This window comes from Haematobia irritans, chromosome 2 (genome assembly GCF_050003625.1).
Source record: "Haematobia irritans isolate KBUSLIRL chromosome 2, ASM5000362v1, whole genome shotgun sequence".
Lineage (NCBI taxonomy): Eukaryota > Metazoa > Arthropoda > Insecta > Diptera > Muscidae > Haematobia > Haematobia irritans.
The window spans coordinates 156,675,211-156,691,413 of NC_134398.1; the positions used below are offsets into that span (position 1 = coordinate 156,675,211).

Sequence of the window (16,203 nt, forward strand, 5' to 3'; positions counted from 1 at the left end):
TTTTTCGCACCTCTGAGTAGACACCAGACATTGCGTTCTCAATTTTCCCCCATTTTCGCTTTGGAAACATACCGTCCAATGCTCCTTTCTTAATGATAACCTTCACAAGGCTGTCTTTGGTAACTGAGGCAAACGCTCTTTGATCCCTTTTGGGAGGATGGCAGCTCATCCGGTGATCCTTCCCCTTTTCCAGCTTCAAGAAAAAAACAAAGTATTTCTGCGTTCCTTGAATCTCTTTCGTGAGGGATTACCTCCTTTTGATGTCGTTACATTAGAAAATTTTTTCCTTCAAATTACCAAATCTTCTTTAACTAGTGATAAAATTTTAGAATCAATTTAGATTTATTCGAAATAGCTACCGCTGGCACGAGTTATGGCTTACAAATGGCCGACAAAGCAAAAATTCAACGGATTTTGGTCACCATAGTGCGGTAGAAATTAAGCGAGGAACCTCCACTTTAGTTCATTCTTGGTTGACGCGTGCTGTGTGCTATAGTGCACAAAAAAAATATTTTTTGTCTTCAATCACGAAATTAATTGATACAATTACTTTTAAATTGAAATGTCTTCAATCACAGAAATGATATTATCTATCACCAAAATCAATTAAAAAATTAATTGATACAACTAATTCTTGTGCACAGAAAAAACTATCATTAAAATATTTCTAATTAAAAAGTTGGTTGAAGTTGAAAATTGTTTCAATTAATAAATTAATTGATACAATTAACTTTTTAATCAAGATAAAAACCTTAAGTTAATTAAATCGGTGATGGAACATTTTTAAATTTTTAACTAATTTTAATTTTGAATCAAGTTGGAAACCTTAAGTTAATTAAGTCAGTGATTGAAACTTTTAAATTAAATTAATTGGTACAATTAACTTTTTAATCAAACACGGAAGACTAAGACTCTCGAGGAGCAGTGCCTCCACTTTTTCCCAAGCCATATATTGAGACTCCCAAACACATTTAGCTGTATCTGTTTTTACTCTCGGATAGAGCACTAAAAGATATATATTTCACATATAAATCTGGAATCCACAGTGATCACTTTTCTCTCGAGGAGCAGTGCCTCCACTTTTTTCCAAGCCATATATTAAGACTCCCAAACACATTTAGCTGTATCCCTTTTTACCATCGGATAGAGCATTAAAGATCTATCTTTATCATATAAATCTGGAACTCCATCTTTTTCCATTTGGCCACAAGGAGCAGTGCCTCCACTTTTTTCCAGGCCATATCTTGTTTTTGTCATCGGATAGAGCACTAAAAGATCTATCTTTCACATGTAAATCTGGAACCCCATCTTTTTCCATTTGGCCACAGTGGACACATTTCTCTCTGTTTCGTATATGCAACATTACTGCGATTCGGAAGATTTCTGCCAAAAGGTTTTAATTCCAATCGAAAGCTATCGTTTCAGTTTATCTTTGGTTAATATTTGGCTTTTCTATCTCTTCCCGGTTGGCCAATTCATGCCAATTTCTATGGAGGATTATATCGAATAAATTTGTTTGTATTCGTATATAACTCATTTTTTTACATATAGGTTACGCTGAAAGGAATTTTCATATACGGATTTTTCCTTACTTTTGTTTTAATACAAATTGTTTTAATACAAATTGTTTAATACAAAGTAAGATAAGAAAGTAATTGATTACATTTTTAATTTTAAAAAAAATTAATTGAGTTTTACAATTGGCAATTTAATTTGAAAATTTCAATTAAATGTTTGATTGATGTTGATTGCACAAATTAATTAAATTTTTAATTGAATCAATTAAAAAATTAATTGATATTATCAAATTAAATCAATTAATTTTTTAATTAAATATTTTTTTATTCCCAATTAAAACTGTGTTTGATACTATCATTTTTGTATTGAAGACATTTCAATTAAAAAATTTATTGGATCAATTAATTTCGTGATTCAATCAGAAAAAAAAATTTTGTGTGATTAATTTTTGTTTCAATTAAAGAAATTGTTAAATCAATTAATTTTTTTTAAACTCAATTAAAATTTTATTTGAAAAAAAATTGTTGATATTTTTTCCATGTGCTGTCCATGGTCTGCGACCGAAAAGTTTGTCTGTGAAGGACTTTAATACTGACTTTAGAACCGTTTACAGATAATACACAGAAAAATGTTTTTCTGATTCAATCGCCAAAATTATTGATCCATTTAAATTTTTAATTGAAATGTCTTCAATCACGAAAATGATAGTATCAATCACAGTTTTTATTGGGCATCAAAAAAAACAAAATACTTGATTAATTTTTAATTAATTCAATTAAAAATTTTATTGATGTTGACTGCAAAATTCAATTAATTGCTTAATTAAAAACGTAACAAATTTGAATCACTTTTTTAAATGATTTAGTGTTTTTAGTTTGATTAAAACTTTTATTGTTTCAAATTAAGTTTTTATAAAAAAATCAAAAAAAATGTCCATAATTATTTTAACCGACTTAGTTTTTCGTGTTTGATTATAAAGTTAATTGTATCAATTTTCAATATTTTGGTGATATTTTTGCTGTGTATTTGGAATTTATTTTGAAGCCAGAGTCGATGAATACAACCGGGATGAGGTCATCCACCGTTACGGTAGAGCACACGATTAACATCGGCGGCACTTGAGTTTTGGTGGCTAATCGAAGGCATACATTTTTAGCTGAGCTCTTTGGCAGGTTTGGTCATGAAGAAACTACTCACTCTACATCATACTATCACCCTTTAATTCCATCCTATATGTTATATGGCGACAGAGTTTTCCTGCCTAAAAATTTTGTGCGAACATGACCCACGCGACCTTTTGAAATTCATATCCCCTCGGCAATCACGAACACCATCAATTAGGTGTCTTCATATTTGAGAGCTTGATTGTGAAAAAGCCAAAAATCGACATTTTGAAGAAGTTCGAAAGTAGACATTTACAACAGGCGAAAGTCGACTTCTTCAAATTGAAAAAAAAAAACATTTCGAGAGTAGCTTTTAAGAGACTAATTCTGCACTATAAAAGACCTTGTTATTGTTCTGCTGCAGAAAATTTCGTGCAGAACATGATCCACGCGATCTTGTGAAGTGCTTTTTATGTCGGGAAGCATAAGCAGCATCAATCGGGGGTCTGTATTGTTAATAAAGTAGTATTTTTTACAATTTAACGTCTATGGTAGCCCATTCCGGAGAGGTCGAAAACAAGGCTTTCGAGAGAGTCGAAAATCCACTTTTTTATATTAAAAAACAAAATAAAATAATACCGCATTTGTTAGTGTTTTCAACATCTCAGGTATTAATCCTAAATCTCTACTAATAGGATGTTGCCTCCATAACCTCCATACGTTAGGGATACATTCATCTAAAATTCCAAAATTCTAAATTTCGGATTTGCAACGTTGTTGTTGTAAATTTTTAAATTTTCATTTATAATTTATTACATTTCAATATTTTATTAAATTTTGTCATTACAAAAACAAAGACAACCACACAGAATTCGAGGTCAATCACATTATTTTTCCGCAAATTAACCACAATTCTCATTACAATATATTCTAAATCGCATAAGATAACCATTTTTATAGTGTTATGACTCAACAACATGATGGAGAAATTTAATTCCATATAAGTGACTTTACACTTACAAAGAAATGGATAAACAAATTATGATTTTAAATATCCCCCTTGCAAGTACATTGACTGAGAGAAGACAAGAGCAACCGGCTTACGCCGACAAACATAAACATTTTTCTACATTTCTGTTTACATTTTAACACCGGCAATAATAGAATTGAATGATAGTTTGGACAGAGAAGGAATGGCGGGGATGAGTACTAAGAACAAATTTGCTTTCAGTAATTTCATTACAGAGGGAACTGCAACGTATTGTATATATGGATAAGAAAAATGCATGCGATTACCAGCAAAAATGTAAATCATATGCAACATAAGTACTGAAAAAAGTATAAAACTAGAGACCAAATAAGTGGAATTGATATGGGGGAATTAGGGAAGGGTTAAAATCATAGTCCATATTAAAATATCCACAAATGCCATAACAAGTCTATTTTAGAATCCATATTTACAAAGTATTTTTCCATACAGGTTCTAATCACGATTGCTGCAATTGCTAGAATTCTACTAAAAATGGTAGATATTTTACTGATTGGTAGAATTCTGGATATTTTGGTAGATTTTGCAAATAGAAATAAAACTTTGATAAAATTTTTTATAGAAATAAAATGTTGACAAAATTTTCTATAGACATAAAATTTTGATAAAATTTTCTATAGAAATAAAATATTGACAAAATTTTCTATAGAAATAAAATTTTGACAAAATTTTCTATAGAAATAAAATTTTGACAAAAATTTCTATAGAAATAAAATTTTGACAAAATTTTCTATAGAAATACAATTTTGACAAAATTTTCTAAAGAAATAAAATTTTGACAAAATTTTCTATAGAAACAAAATTTTGACTAAATTTTCTATAGAAATAAAATTTTGACAAAATTTTCTATAGAAATAAAATTTTGACAAAATTTTCTATAGAAATAAAATTTTGACAAAATTTTCTATAGAAATAAAATTTTGACAAAATTTTCTATAGAAATAACATTTTGACAATATTTTCTATAAAAATAAAATTTTCACAAAATATTCTATAAAAATAAAATTTTGACAAAATTTTCTATAGAAATAAAATGTTGACAAACTTTTCTATAGAAATGAAATTTTGACAAAATTTTCTATAGAAATAAAATTTTGACAAAATTTTCTATAGAAATAAAATTTTGACAAAATTTTCTATAGAAATAAAATTTTGACAAAATTTTCTATAGAAATAAAATTTTGACAAAATTTTCTATAGAAATAAAATATTGACTAAATTTTCTATAGAAATAAAATTTTGACTAAATTTTCTATAGAAATAAAATTTTGACTAAATTTTCTATAGAAATAAAATGTTGACAAAATTGTCTATCGAAATAAAATATTGACAATATTTTCTATAGAAATAAAATTTTGGCAAAATTTTCTATAGAAATACAATTTTGACAAAATTTTCTATAGAAATAAAATGTTGACAAAATTTTCTACACAGACAAAAATTTGACGAATATTTTTCCAATTAAAATTTTAATTGAGTTTTAAAATATATTCAATCAAAAATGTAATTGATTCAACAAATTTTTTAATTGAAACAAAAATTAATAGCATCAATTAATTTTTTAATTGGATCTGTTAATTTTTTAATTGACCTTCAATTAATTTTTTAATTGGTACTATAATTGCTGTGATTGAAGACATTTCAATTAAAACTAAATTGGATCAATTAATTTCGTGATTGAATCAAATTTTTTTGTGTGTATAGAAATGAAATTTTGACAAAATTTCTTATAGAAATGAAATTTTGACAAAATTTCTTATAGAAATAAAATATTGACAAAATTTTCTATAGAAATAAAATTTTGACAAAATTTTCTATAGAAATGAAATTTTGACAAAATTTTCTATAGAAATAAAATTTTGGCAATATTTTCTATAGAAATAGAAGTAAAATTTTAACAAAATTTTCTATCGAAATAAAATTTTGACAAAATTTTCTATTGAAATAAAATATTGACAATATTTTCTATAGAAATAACATTTTGACAAAATTTTCTATAGAAATAACATTTTGACAAAATTTTGTATAGAAATAAAATGTCGACAAAATTTTCTATAGAAATAAAATTTTGACAATATTTTTTATAGAAATAAAATTTTGACAAAATTTTCTATAGAAATAAAATTTTGACAAAATTTTCTATAGAAATAAAATTTTGACAAAATTTTCTATAGAAATAAAATTTTGACAAAATTTTCTATAGAAATAAAATTTTGACAAAATTTTCTATAGAAATAAAATTTTGACAAAATTTTCTATAGAAACAAAATTTTGACAAAATTTTCTATAGAAATAAAATTTTGACAATTATTATTTTTATTTTTACAAAATCTTTTTTTTTTGGGTCCAGTGGGAACCGTGGTTTTAAGTCCGGCAGTTTAGTTTGACTGCAATATTGATTCATTGCTTCGTACCAAGTTCTCAAAAAACCGGTTGGAAGCATTTGCAGTATAGTGGTAAGTACCACTTTTTTAGCTCGATAACGCGGTAGGACGATTTCCAAACAGCTTAGCTACGTCTTTTTTACTCCTTCTTATTTTGAGTTTCCTTAATATTAATTTATTAATTAATACTTTTTGGAATCTGGGACCAATAATCCGATGTTACAAACAACATGATAAAGCTCTTAAACGGTCTACCTGCGCTTATTAAAACTTTGTTCAGTGTGATGACAGATATATTTTCTTCTATAAACGCATGTAATGGTTATTGCCCTTCTTATTATGGATTACCATAATTGTACTTAGCTGTGATAATATGCAGATCACGATCGATATGAAACCGAGAATGGAATAAAGAAAAAGAAATTAGTACTTTTACTATTGTTCTAGATTTTTTTCATATTTATTGGTGTTAAAGATATACACTATAGGTATGAACATAAGCAAGACAAGATAATGGAAAACGTTCTAGCGTCGTACACACATTGCTTCCATTACTGTATAATAGTGCTATAATTCATCCTCTAGCACTCTGTTGCATTCTTAGTGATTTTAAATTACTATTAATATACAGCGAAACCTCTCAATCTTGGACAATTGTCGTGAAAAGTTTGCTATATAAAATCATTAGAATTAACTTCTAATAACTGGACACCTCCCAATTGTGGATATAATTTAGACGACCTTGGGTGTCCACTTCTGAGAGGTTTTATTTTAATATTTTTGGACTAGAGTTCTGTCAAGATTTTAAGCTGGATTAAAAAAAGATTGAAGAACAAACCAACAATAAAAAACAAAACGAATGAAGACTTTGACTTTGGCAAAATACAAAATTTTGCAAAAATTTTTTTCTATAGAAAATTTTGCCAAAATTTTATTTCTATAGAAAATTTTACCAAAATTTTATTTCTATGGAAAATTCTGCCAAAATTTCATTTCTATAGAAAGTTTTGCCAAAATGTTATTTCTATACAAATTTACCAAAATTTTATTTCTATAGAAAATTTTACCAAAATTTTATTTCTATAGAACATTTTGCCAAAACTTGATTTCTATAGAACATTTTGCCAAAAAAAAAAGTATACAAAATTTTTTCAAAGTTTTATTTCTATAGAAATTTTGCAAATAATTTTATTTCTATAAAAAATTTTGCAAAATTGTATTTCTATATTGCCAAAATTTTATTTCTATAGAAAATTTTGCCAAAATTTTATTTATTTTGTAGTTAGTTTATTACCGCATAAATCTGTAATATATTCACAGAAAAAAATTTCACGAAAATTTTTCCAATTAAAATCTTAATTGAGTTTTGAAAAATATTCAATTAAAAATTTAATTGAATCAACAAATTTTTTAATTGAAATAAAAATCAATCACAGAAATTAATAGTATCAATTAATTTTTTAATTGGATCAATTAATTTTTTAATTGACTGTCAATTAATTTTTTAATTGATACTATCATTTCTGTGATTGAAGACATTTCAATTAAAAAATTAATTGGATCAATTAATTTCGTGATTGAATCAGAAAAATATTTTTTTGTGTGTTGTTAATTGGGCCAGGTTTGGCTTTGTGTATATTACTTTGGAGAATAATAAATGAAATGAAAATTTTATTTCTCTAGAAAATTTTGCCAAAATTTTATTTCTATGGAAATTTTTCCAAAATTTTATTTCTATAGAAAATTTTGCCAAAATTTTATTTCTATAGAAAGCTTTTTTCAAAACTTCATTTCTATAGAAAATTTTGCGAAAATGTTTGTCAAAATTTTCTATAGAAAAGTTTCCCAAAAAAAAAATTTTTAGAAAATTTTGCCAAAATTTTATATCTACAGAAATTTTGCCAAAATTTTATTTCTATAAAAATTTTGTCAAAATTTTATTTCTATAGAAAATTTTACCAAAATTTTATTTGTATAGAAAATTTTACCAAAATTTTATTTTTATAGAAAATTTTGCCAAAATTTTATTTCTATAGAAAATTTTGCCAAAATTTTATTTCTATAGAAAGCTTTTTTCAAAACTTTATTTCTATAGAAAATTTTGCGAAAATGTTATTTCTAATAAAATTTTGTCAAAATTTTATTTCTATAGAAAATTTTGCCAAAGTTTTATTTCTATAGAAATTTTTGTTAAAATTTTATTTCTATAGAAAATTTTGTCAATTTTATTTCTGTAGAAAATTTTGTCAGAATTTTATTTCTATAGAATTTTTTTTTAATTTTATTTCTATAGAAATTTTTTTTTTTAATTTTATTTCTATGGAAAATTTTGTTAAAATTTTATTTCTATAGAAAATTTGGCCAAAATTTTATTTCTGTAGAAAATTTTGCCAAAATTTTGTTTTTATAGAAAATTTTGTAAAAATTGTATTTCTGTAGAAAATTTTGCCAAAATTTTATTTCTATAGAAAATTTTATTTCTATAGAAAATTTTACCAAAAATTTGATTTCTATAGAAAATTTTGCCAAAATTTTATTTCTATAGAAATTTTTTTTTTTTAATTTTATTTCTATAGAATTTTTTTTAATTTTATTTCTATAGAAAATTTTGGCAAAATTTTCTTTCTATAGAAAATTTTGGCAAAATTTTATTTCTACAGAAAATTTTGCCAAAATTTTATTTTTATAGAAAATTATGTAAAAATTTTATTTCTGTAGAAAATTTTGCCAAAATTTTATTTCTGTAGAAAATTTTGCCAAAATTTTATTTCTGTAGAAAATTTTGCTAAAATTTTATTTCTATAGAAAATTTGGCAAAATTTTATTTCTACAGATAATTTTGCCAAAATTTTATTTCTATAGAAAATTTTGCCATAATTTTATTTCTATACAAAATTTTGCAGATTTTTATTAAAATTTTATTTCTATAGATTTTTTTTTTAAATTTTATTGCTGTAGAAAATTTTGTCAAAAATTTATTTGTATGTAAAATTTTGTTAAAATTTTATTTCTATAGAAAATTTTGTCAAAATTTTATTTATATAAAAAATTTTGTCAAATTGTTATTTCAAAAGAGCATTTTGTCAAAATTTTAACCCTTATATTCATAAAACTATACGTAAACTTTAAACCTTCTATTACCATACAAAATCCTTCAATAAACTCTCATTATATTATTATGAATATGGGCATATTTCTATAGAAAAATTAAGGGTGTTTCCCCCCAAATGTATTGGGTTTTCTCATGTTTCGGGGACATTTTTAGAAGATCAACTTCCTCTGGAAGTACATTTTTAATATTAGACTCCAACAGCTGAAAGCATCTTTACTTTTGTTGATTTTTGTAGTAAACCTTTTTTTTGTTTTTTTTTTTTTTTTTTAATAAGGTTGAATTAAAACATTTACACATTGAATTATTTTATCGTGCTTTTTAAATTGATATACATATTGTATTATTACATTTTTTTTTTGTTAAATTGAACTTTTGAAGTGTATTACTATAGTATTATTTTTTACAAATTTTGGAAGTCCATTTTTTACATATTTTTGCTTTCCTAAATTTTTGTTGGTTTTTGAAAGAAATCCAGAACAATTTGGGGTTTCTTTCCTTAAGATTAGGGGGGAAGATTCCAAAATCACCTGGCAACACTGAACCAGAAGTTGGAATTATTGACTTTAGTGTTTTTAGTTTGATTAAAAAATTGATTGTTTCAAGTAAAGTTTTAATCAAAATATAAAAAATTATCCATAGTTTTTTTTTTAAATGACTTCTGAGTTTGATTAAAAATTTAATTGGATCAATAATTTTTTTAATTGAAAATGTTTTCAACTTCAATCAACTTTTTTATTGGAAATATTTTAGTGAAAAAATTTGTTTTTCTATGTATCTTGTTTTTATCAATAAAACATCTGATAGTATACAACAAATTCCCAAAATTTAGGCACAATTCCCCAACTTTAATAAAATAACACAAACAATCTGTCAACTCTGTTTTTCGTAAGCAAATATAAGACAAACCAAGAAACAGAGGAAAAATAAACAAAACCAAAAGATGCCAAGCGTAAAGAGCAAAGGATCAAGGTTTCAAAGTTTGTCTTATGTATGCCATCGTTCCAGAGATTGACATAAACAACTACAACAAACATTTTGAAAATTCAACCCTTTATTCCTGACTGTCTCATATTCAGTCAATGACAATGTGTTCGCAGTAAATACCAGGAATTCTTATAGTCAAAGGAATGAAGCAACAACGAAGAAATAAGCAATGGCAAGAAGAGAATGAGAGAACTGATTATGATTTCTTGTTTGCATTAGAGCTTCGTTCTTACCTTTACTGTTGATCGATAATGTTGTTGGACTTGTTAATAGAAGTCAATGTTTTTGCTTTTATTATTATTGTTGTTGTTGTCGCCTGGCTTCCATATAAAAAGCGACGACGATGGGTTTACGTCATAGACACAAATATCAAGAACCAAACCAGGCCGTATGAATAAGATACGAAAACATTAAAAGATCACGCGGAAAAAGTCAACAACGGCTTAATTCGTCCAAAAAACGAAAATATTCATACGATTATGGCGGCATAAGCCATAAAGTGAATGCAATAGCTCGATGTCGATGTTAAAAAGTAAAATAATTTCATATGTCTGGTCTGAAGTGAATTTGTGACTTCAAATTTTGAAAGAAATGAAGTATAGCTGTTTCGGACTATTATCGTATCAATTATGGTCGGGGTATGTGTGGTTTCTGCTTGCGCAATATAATCAACAAAAATATTCGAAACAAGCTTCTACGCATATACACACCGACAAACACCTCGTCGTTAATTTGCACAAATCTTCTTTTAACTTCGCGGCACTACCACTAACCACTGCACTCATTCGAGCAGTAATAAATTAATTTTTCTTTTCCCTAATTTTGTTCTTTTTTTGGATTTTGCAAAATAATCTTATTCCTTGCACATCACACACATCATCAATTTTTTTTATCAAACACTTGTTGATTTTTTTAATACTTTTTATTATCTTCAATCTTTGATATTTTCCACTCTGTTTAAGGTCTACGTAATTTAATATATTCAATAAATTAAATTTCAGATATTTCTTATGTCTTCTTTTTTTCTAAAACAAATTAAGCGAGATATAAGGAAAATCCGCGAATCGCACCGTCCACCGTGTTTCGTATTTCGTTATCTTCTAGCCTGCGTTTTGTTGCTTTTTCCAATGCTAACATCTTGTTCAATTCACGATAGTCGATTATTGATCAAATTCACCACGATCATTCACAATGGAGTGCCATTTAGTCATTGATTAGGGGAATCAGTGTTGCCAGGTGATTGTTGATTCTTCCATCCAAATCTTAAGAAAAAAACCCCTAAATTGGTCTAAGCCTTTTTCAAAAACCCAGGATGCATTTGCCGTTTTTTTGATTCACAATAGCAATTTATTATTTATTTATCAGTTTTTATTTATAATACCATAGACCAATTAAAATAGAGACATACCTTGACATTTATGACATTATTTGCAGTGCGCAGTCATTCCACTCAATTGCGCAGGCAAGTGACTCAATTTCTTTTTTTGCAAACGAGAATTACAGTACAAATCAGTCAATTTGCATTACAAAAAAGGTCTGAATGTATAGAATTTTATATGCTTTTACAATATTTGGTGTTTCATCAAGAAAACAAATTAAAGCCAAATTAAAAAATCACTCAATTGCTGACGGAAAAGAGCCCTCTACGGTGTGCAGGCAAACTACAGCGCTGTGAATTCACTTATTAAGGTGGGTATTAAGTTCGAGTTTAAGCTGAGTACTATGTGCAGTTTTCAAGCTGAAAACCAGCTTATTTTCACGGTTACTTTTTTAATTAATTAATATAGAAATATAAAATTATTTTCAATCAATTCCTTGGATCTTTTCCTTCCATTATTTGGTAAGACTTGATCAAAATATAATCGTCTTCATACATATTTTTGTACTTTTAGTTTAGTGTTTTTGTGAAAAACCCGAACATAGTACTCACCTTAAAGGTGAGTATTAAGTTCGAGTTTAGCCGCTAAAATCGCCATTTTTTAACGATTACTTTTCTCTAATAATACTTTTTAAGGAATACAAACTTTTTGAAAACTTGCTTTGGGCTATTCCCCATCAAGTTATAATAAAATCTGCAACAAATATGTATAATTTTATGCCTTTTTTTACTGTTTTAGTTTTCACTTTAGTGAAAAAAGTCGAACTTAATACCCACCTTAAAGGTCGTCATTTTTTCACTAAAGTGAAAACTAAATCAGTAAAAAAAGGCATAAAATTATACATTTTTGTTTAAGATTTCATTATAACTTGATGGGGAATAGCCCAAAGCAAAAAAATGACGATTTTAGCGGCTAAACTCGAACTTAATACCCAACTTTAGATTATAAATTACATTTAAGGTTCAACCAAAACCGCGAAAATACAAAATTCAATAGGGCTGTTTTCTTTTTGCACTGGATACACTAAGCCGTGAAGGACTAAAAGAAAACAGAGTACTCGCTTATCCAGAACATCTCCAATAATATGCAACACTGTCATCAGCTGTTTAAAAACAATCACAGAAAAGAAGTTAAATCTTGCATTTTTAATATATGAAATGCTCAAATTTGCAATAAATATTTATTGCTGCGATTATTTATGACACTGTACCACTTTGAATTTCATGTTTTTTGATAAATTAGTCACAATAAGTTGCTATTGTGAATCACTTTATCAAAATACAATCCGGCAACATCAGCGCGACTTGCACTGATGGGTTGTTCTGGATAGAACACCAGTGCAACGATGTTCTGGATAGCCCATACAAATGTTGCATCCAGTGCTAATAGAAAACAACCCTAATGTTGTGCGTATTTGCTCTTTACGAACGAAACAAAAGCAAATTATTAATATTTTCTTTTATATATTTATTATTAACTTCTGTCAACACAAATTTTTTTTCTGATTCAAGCACGAAATTAATTGATCCAATTATTTCTTTAATTACAATGTCTTCAATCACAGAAATGATAGTATCAATTAAAAAATTAATTGACAGTCAATTAAAAATATTATTTGATCCAATTAAAAAATTAATTGATACTATTATTTTGTGTGATTGATTTTAATTTCAATTAAACAATTTTTTGATTCAATTAAAATTTTAATTGAATAGTTTTTAAAACTCAATTAAGATTTTAATTGAAACAATTTTCGTGAATTTTTTTTTCTGTGTGGTTGATTTTTGTTTCAATTAAAAATTTTGTTGAACCAAATTTATTGAATTTTTTTAGAAATTTGTAAAACTCAATTAAGATATTAATTCAACAATTTTCGTGAAATTTTTTTCTGTGTGGTTGATTTTTGTTTCAATTAAAAATTTGGTTGAACCAAATTTATTGAATTTTTTTAGAATTCAATTATAATTTTAATTGGAAAAATTTTGGTGATATTTTTTTGTGTATATATTAACAGCCAATTTCTCATATCCGAAACGAACGCTTTCGTTCGACTAGGATGGCCAAAACAGCTGAATTTCTCAAGAAGAATCAGACAAAAAACCAGCCTGACAAAACAAAAAACCAGCCATGAAACCTGGACCGATATATCCCATCTTCGAACTTAGCCTGCGTGCAGACAAAGGACGAATCAGTGACAAATTTCAGGACGATAGCGCTACTATTGAAGGAGGGAGCTACCGTGGTGCAATGGTTAGCTTGCACGCCTTGCATACACAAGGTCGTGGTTTCGATTCCTGCTTCGACCGAACACCAAAAAAGTGTTTCAGCAGTGGATTATCCCACTTCAGTAATGCTGGTGACATTTCTGAGGGTTTCAAAGCTTCTCTAAGTGGTTTCACTGCAATGTGGAACGCCGTTCGGACTCGGCTATAAAAAGGAGGTCCCTTGTCATTGAGCTTAACATGGAATCGGGCAGCACTCAGTGATAAGAGAGAAGTTCACCAAAGTGGTACCACAATGGACGAATAGTCTAAGTGAGCCGGTACATCGGGCTGCCACCTAACTTAACACAAAAATATGGATGTTGGATAAGGCTATTTGGAATGTCCTGAACTTTTAAGAACCCTCATGTCAAGTATGAAATCACTTATAAAGGCTTTGAAACATTACTTCCTCGAATATATGTGATTCGTCTACTTTTTACAAATTTGGATGTGCCTAGTATTTATTCAATATATTTTTCTGTCTAATCCAATCCTTTCCAACTTTTAGTAGTTTCATAAATACATAAAAATATTTCAGTTCACCTTTGGAAACAATTAGTAATAGTAAGCCAGAAAAATTGTAAAATATATTTGTCTATTTTATTTTTCTTAAACTTGATTATATATCTCAACTTAGTCCTTTGTTAATACATCTGTTCCAGATTCTGTTATTAAAATTGTGTGTTCGAATTGAGCTGTACGGGCGCCATCCACACTCATTGCTGTCCAACCATCATCTTGTATTTCAATACCGGGTCCACCCAGCGATAGAATAGGTTCAATGGTGAAAGTCATGCCTGCTTGCATTACACCGGGAACATTGTTTTTGAAATGCAGTATTTCAGGAGGACCATGGAAATAGCTTCCAATACCATGGCCAATAAACGCTGGTATTGTATTTAAACCGGTTTGTTTGCAAAATTTATCTATAAAATTACCTATCGCCTTAAAGTCAACCCCTGGCCGACATAAAGCTATGCACTCATTTAAGCATTCTTCCGTTTTTTGTATTAAATATTTTCCTCGCTCATCCACATCGCCAACCATAAATGTTTTGGAACAGTCTCCATGATGGCCATTCAAATATACGGTAATGTCCACATTTATTATATCACCATCTTGTAGGGCCCGATCATCAGGTATACCATGACAAGCGACATTATTCACAGAAGTGCAACAAGATTTCGGAAATCCTGCATAACGAAGTGGTGAGGGGTATGCATTTGCTGAAACAACGCTATTATGTACAAATTCATCAATTTCATCAGTTGTAACTCCAACCTTTATAATATCATGACATGACTTTAGAATTCTTGCTGCCAACCTACAACTATTTCGCATATTTTCTATCTGTTCAGGATTTTTTATTTCCGGTTCTCCCAATGTATAGCCTGGAGGCATTGGTTTGTAGTAATATTCTGGCTTTACAATGTGTTCAGGTATTTCTCGTTCAGCAGATACATTTCCTGGCTCAACGGTGTTACAGGTACCGAAATTTGGTTTAGTTTTTGTAAAACGTGACATAAATTGTCGTATTGGAAATTGCAAAAGTTTAGTCCTCATATTTGTAATATTGCCGGTTTGGTGTTTGGTTCTGTCCGCAAGTTACGTATAAATTAGAACAGCTGTTTGAATTGAAAACAATTGACGATAAAAGTTGCCATATTTTCTTAATTAGGCTTTGTGTCAATCATCTTCAAATTGTTTGCGAATTAGTGTGTAAATATAACCATAGCGATAGGCGGTAGGCGAAACATATAAAAAAAATAATCTACACGTGTCCAGGCAACAGCAATTCCTAGTGGTGAGTTAAAAAAATTGATAAGCGATGGCAACACTATACCAGTTTTCGCCAAGGAGTTAGAATAAGTTTTAATTTAGCGACACGCCGCTAGTCGTCACGGCATTCCGTCGCGGATTTTGGGCTTCCCATAAGAAATACACGTAAATAAGTGTTCGCCTACCGCCTATCGCTATGGTTATATTTACACACTTACTTCCAATTTGCCAAAATGTTAATGAAATCTTTGAAAAGGTGTTGAAGATAATATGAGAAAACTTTGACAAAACACTACCCTAAAATGCAACGAAAAAACCATGTGGTTTTCAATACTTGTTTGTGCAACGAAGTTCGTGGTCAATTGGAAGAAATAAAAAACTTGGAACATTTTAGACAAATAAATAAATGTATATCTCTTTGCAGAAAACTAAAATTATGGATTCTACGTTCTTGAAAACATTAAAAAGCTGACCGATGAAAAATGGTGGACAATTAACTGGAACCGCTTCAAATAGTTTATAATAATTGGTACGTCAATATGAAAAATTAAATCACACACTAATCAAACACTTTAGATAAGTCACAAAATTTAAATCTCTGCAGAAAACTAAAATCTTTAAATGCTACATTC

At 27.9% G+C, this 16,203-nt stretch overlaps 2 protein-coding genes across 2 annotated transcripts in view; both read right to left on the minus strand.

The window, feature by feature from the left end:
- The window catches only part of dia (diaphanous related formin 1), a 67,297-nt gene extending 56,045 nt beyond the window's left edge, over positions 1-11,252 (minus strand). The window contains exon 1 of the mRNA XM_075296714.1: positions 10,383-11,252. The gene's annotated coding sequence lies outside the window, so the exon portion shown is untranslated. The remainder of the gene's footprint in view (positions 1-10,382) is intronic.
- Positions 11,253-14,370: 3,118 nt separating this feature from the next.
- Positions 14,371-15,422, minus strand: LOC142226619 (methionine aminopeptidase 1D, mitochondrial). The gene has a single exon (XM_075296716.1). It carries the CDS (start codon positions 15,353-15,355, stop codon positions 14,426-14,428), a length of 930 nt encoding a protein of 309 aa, XP_075152831.1. The 5' UTR covers positions 15,356-15,422; the 3' UTR covers positions 14,371-14,425.
- Between the last annotated feature and the right edge of the window lie 781 nt (positions 15,423-16,203).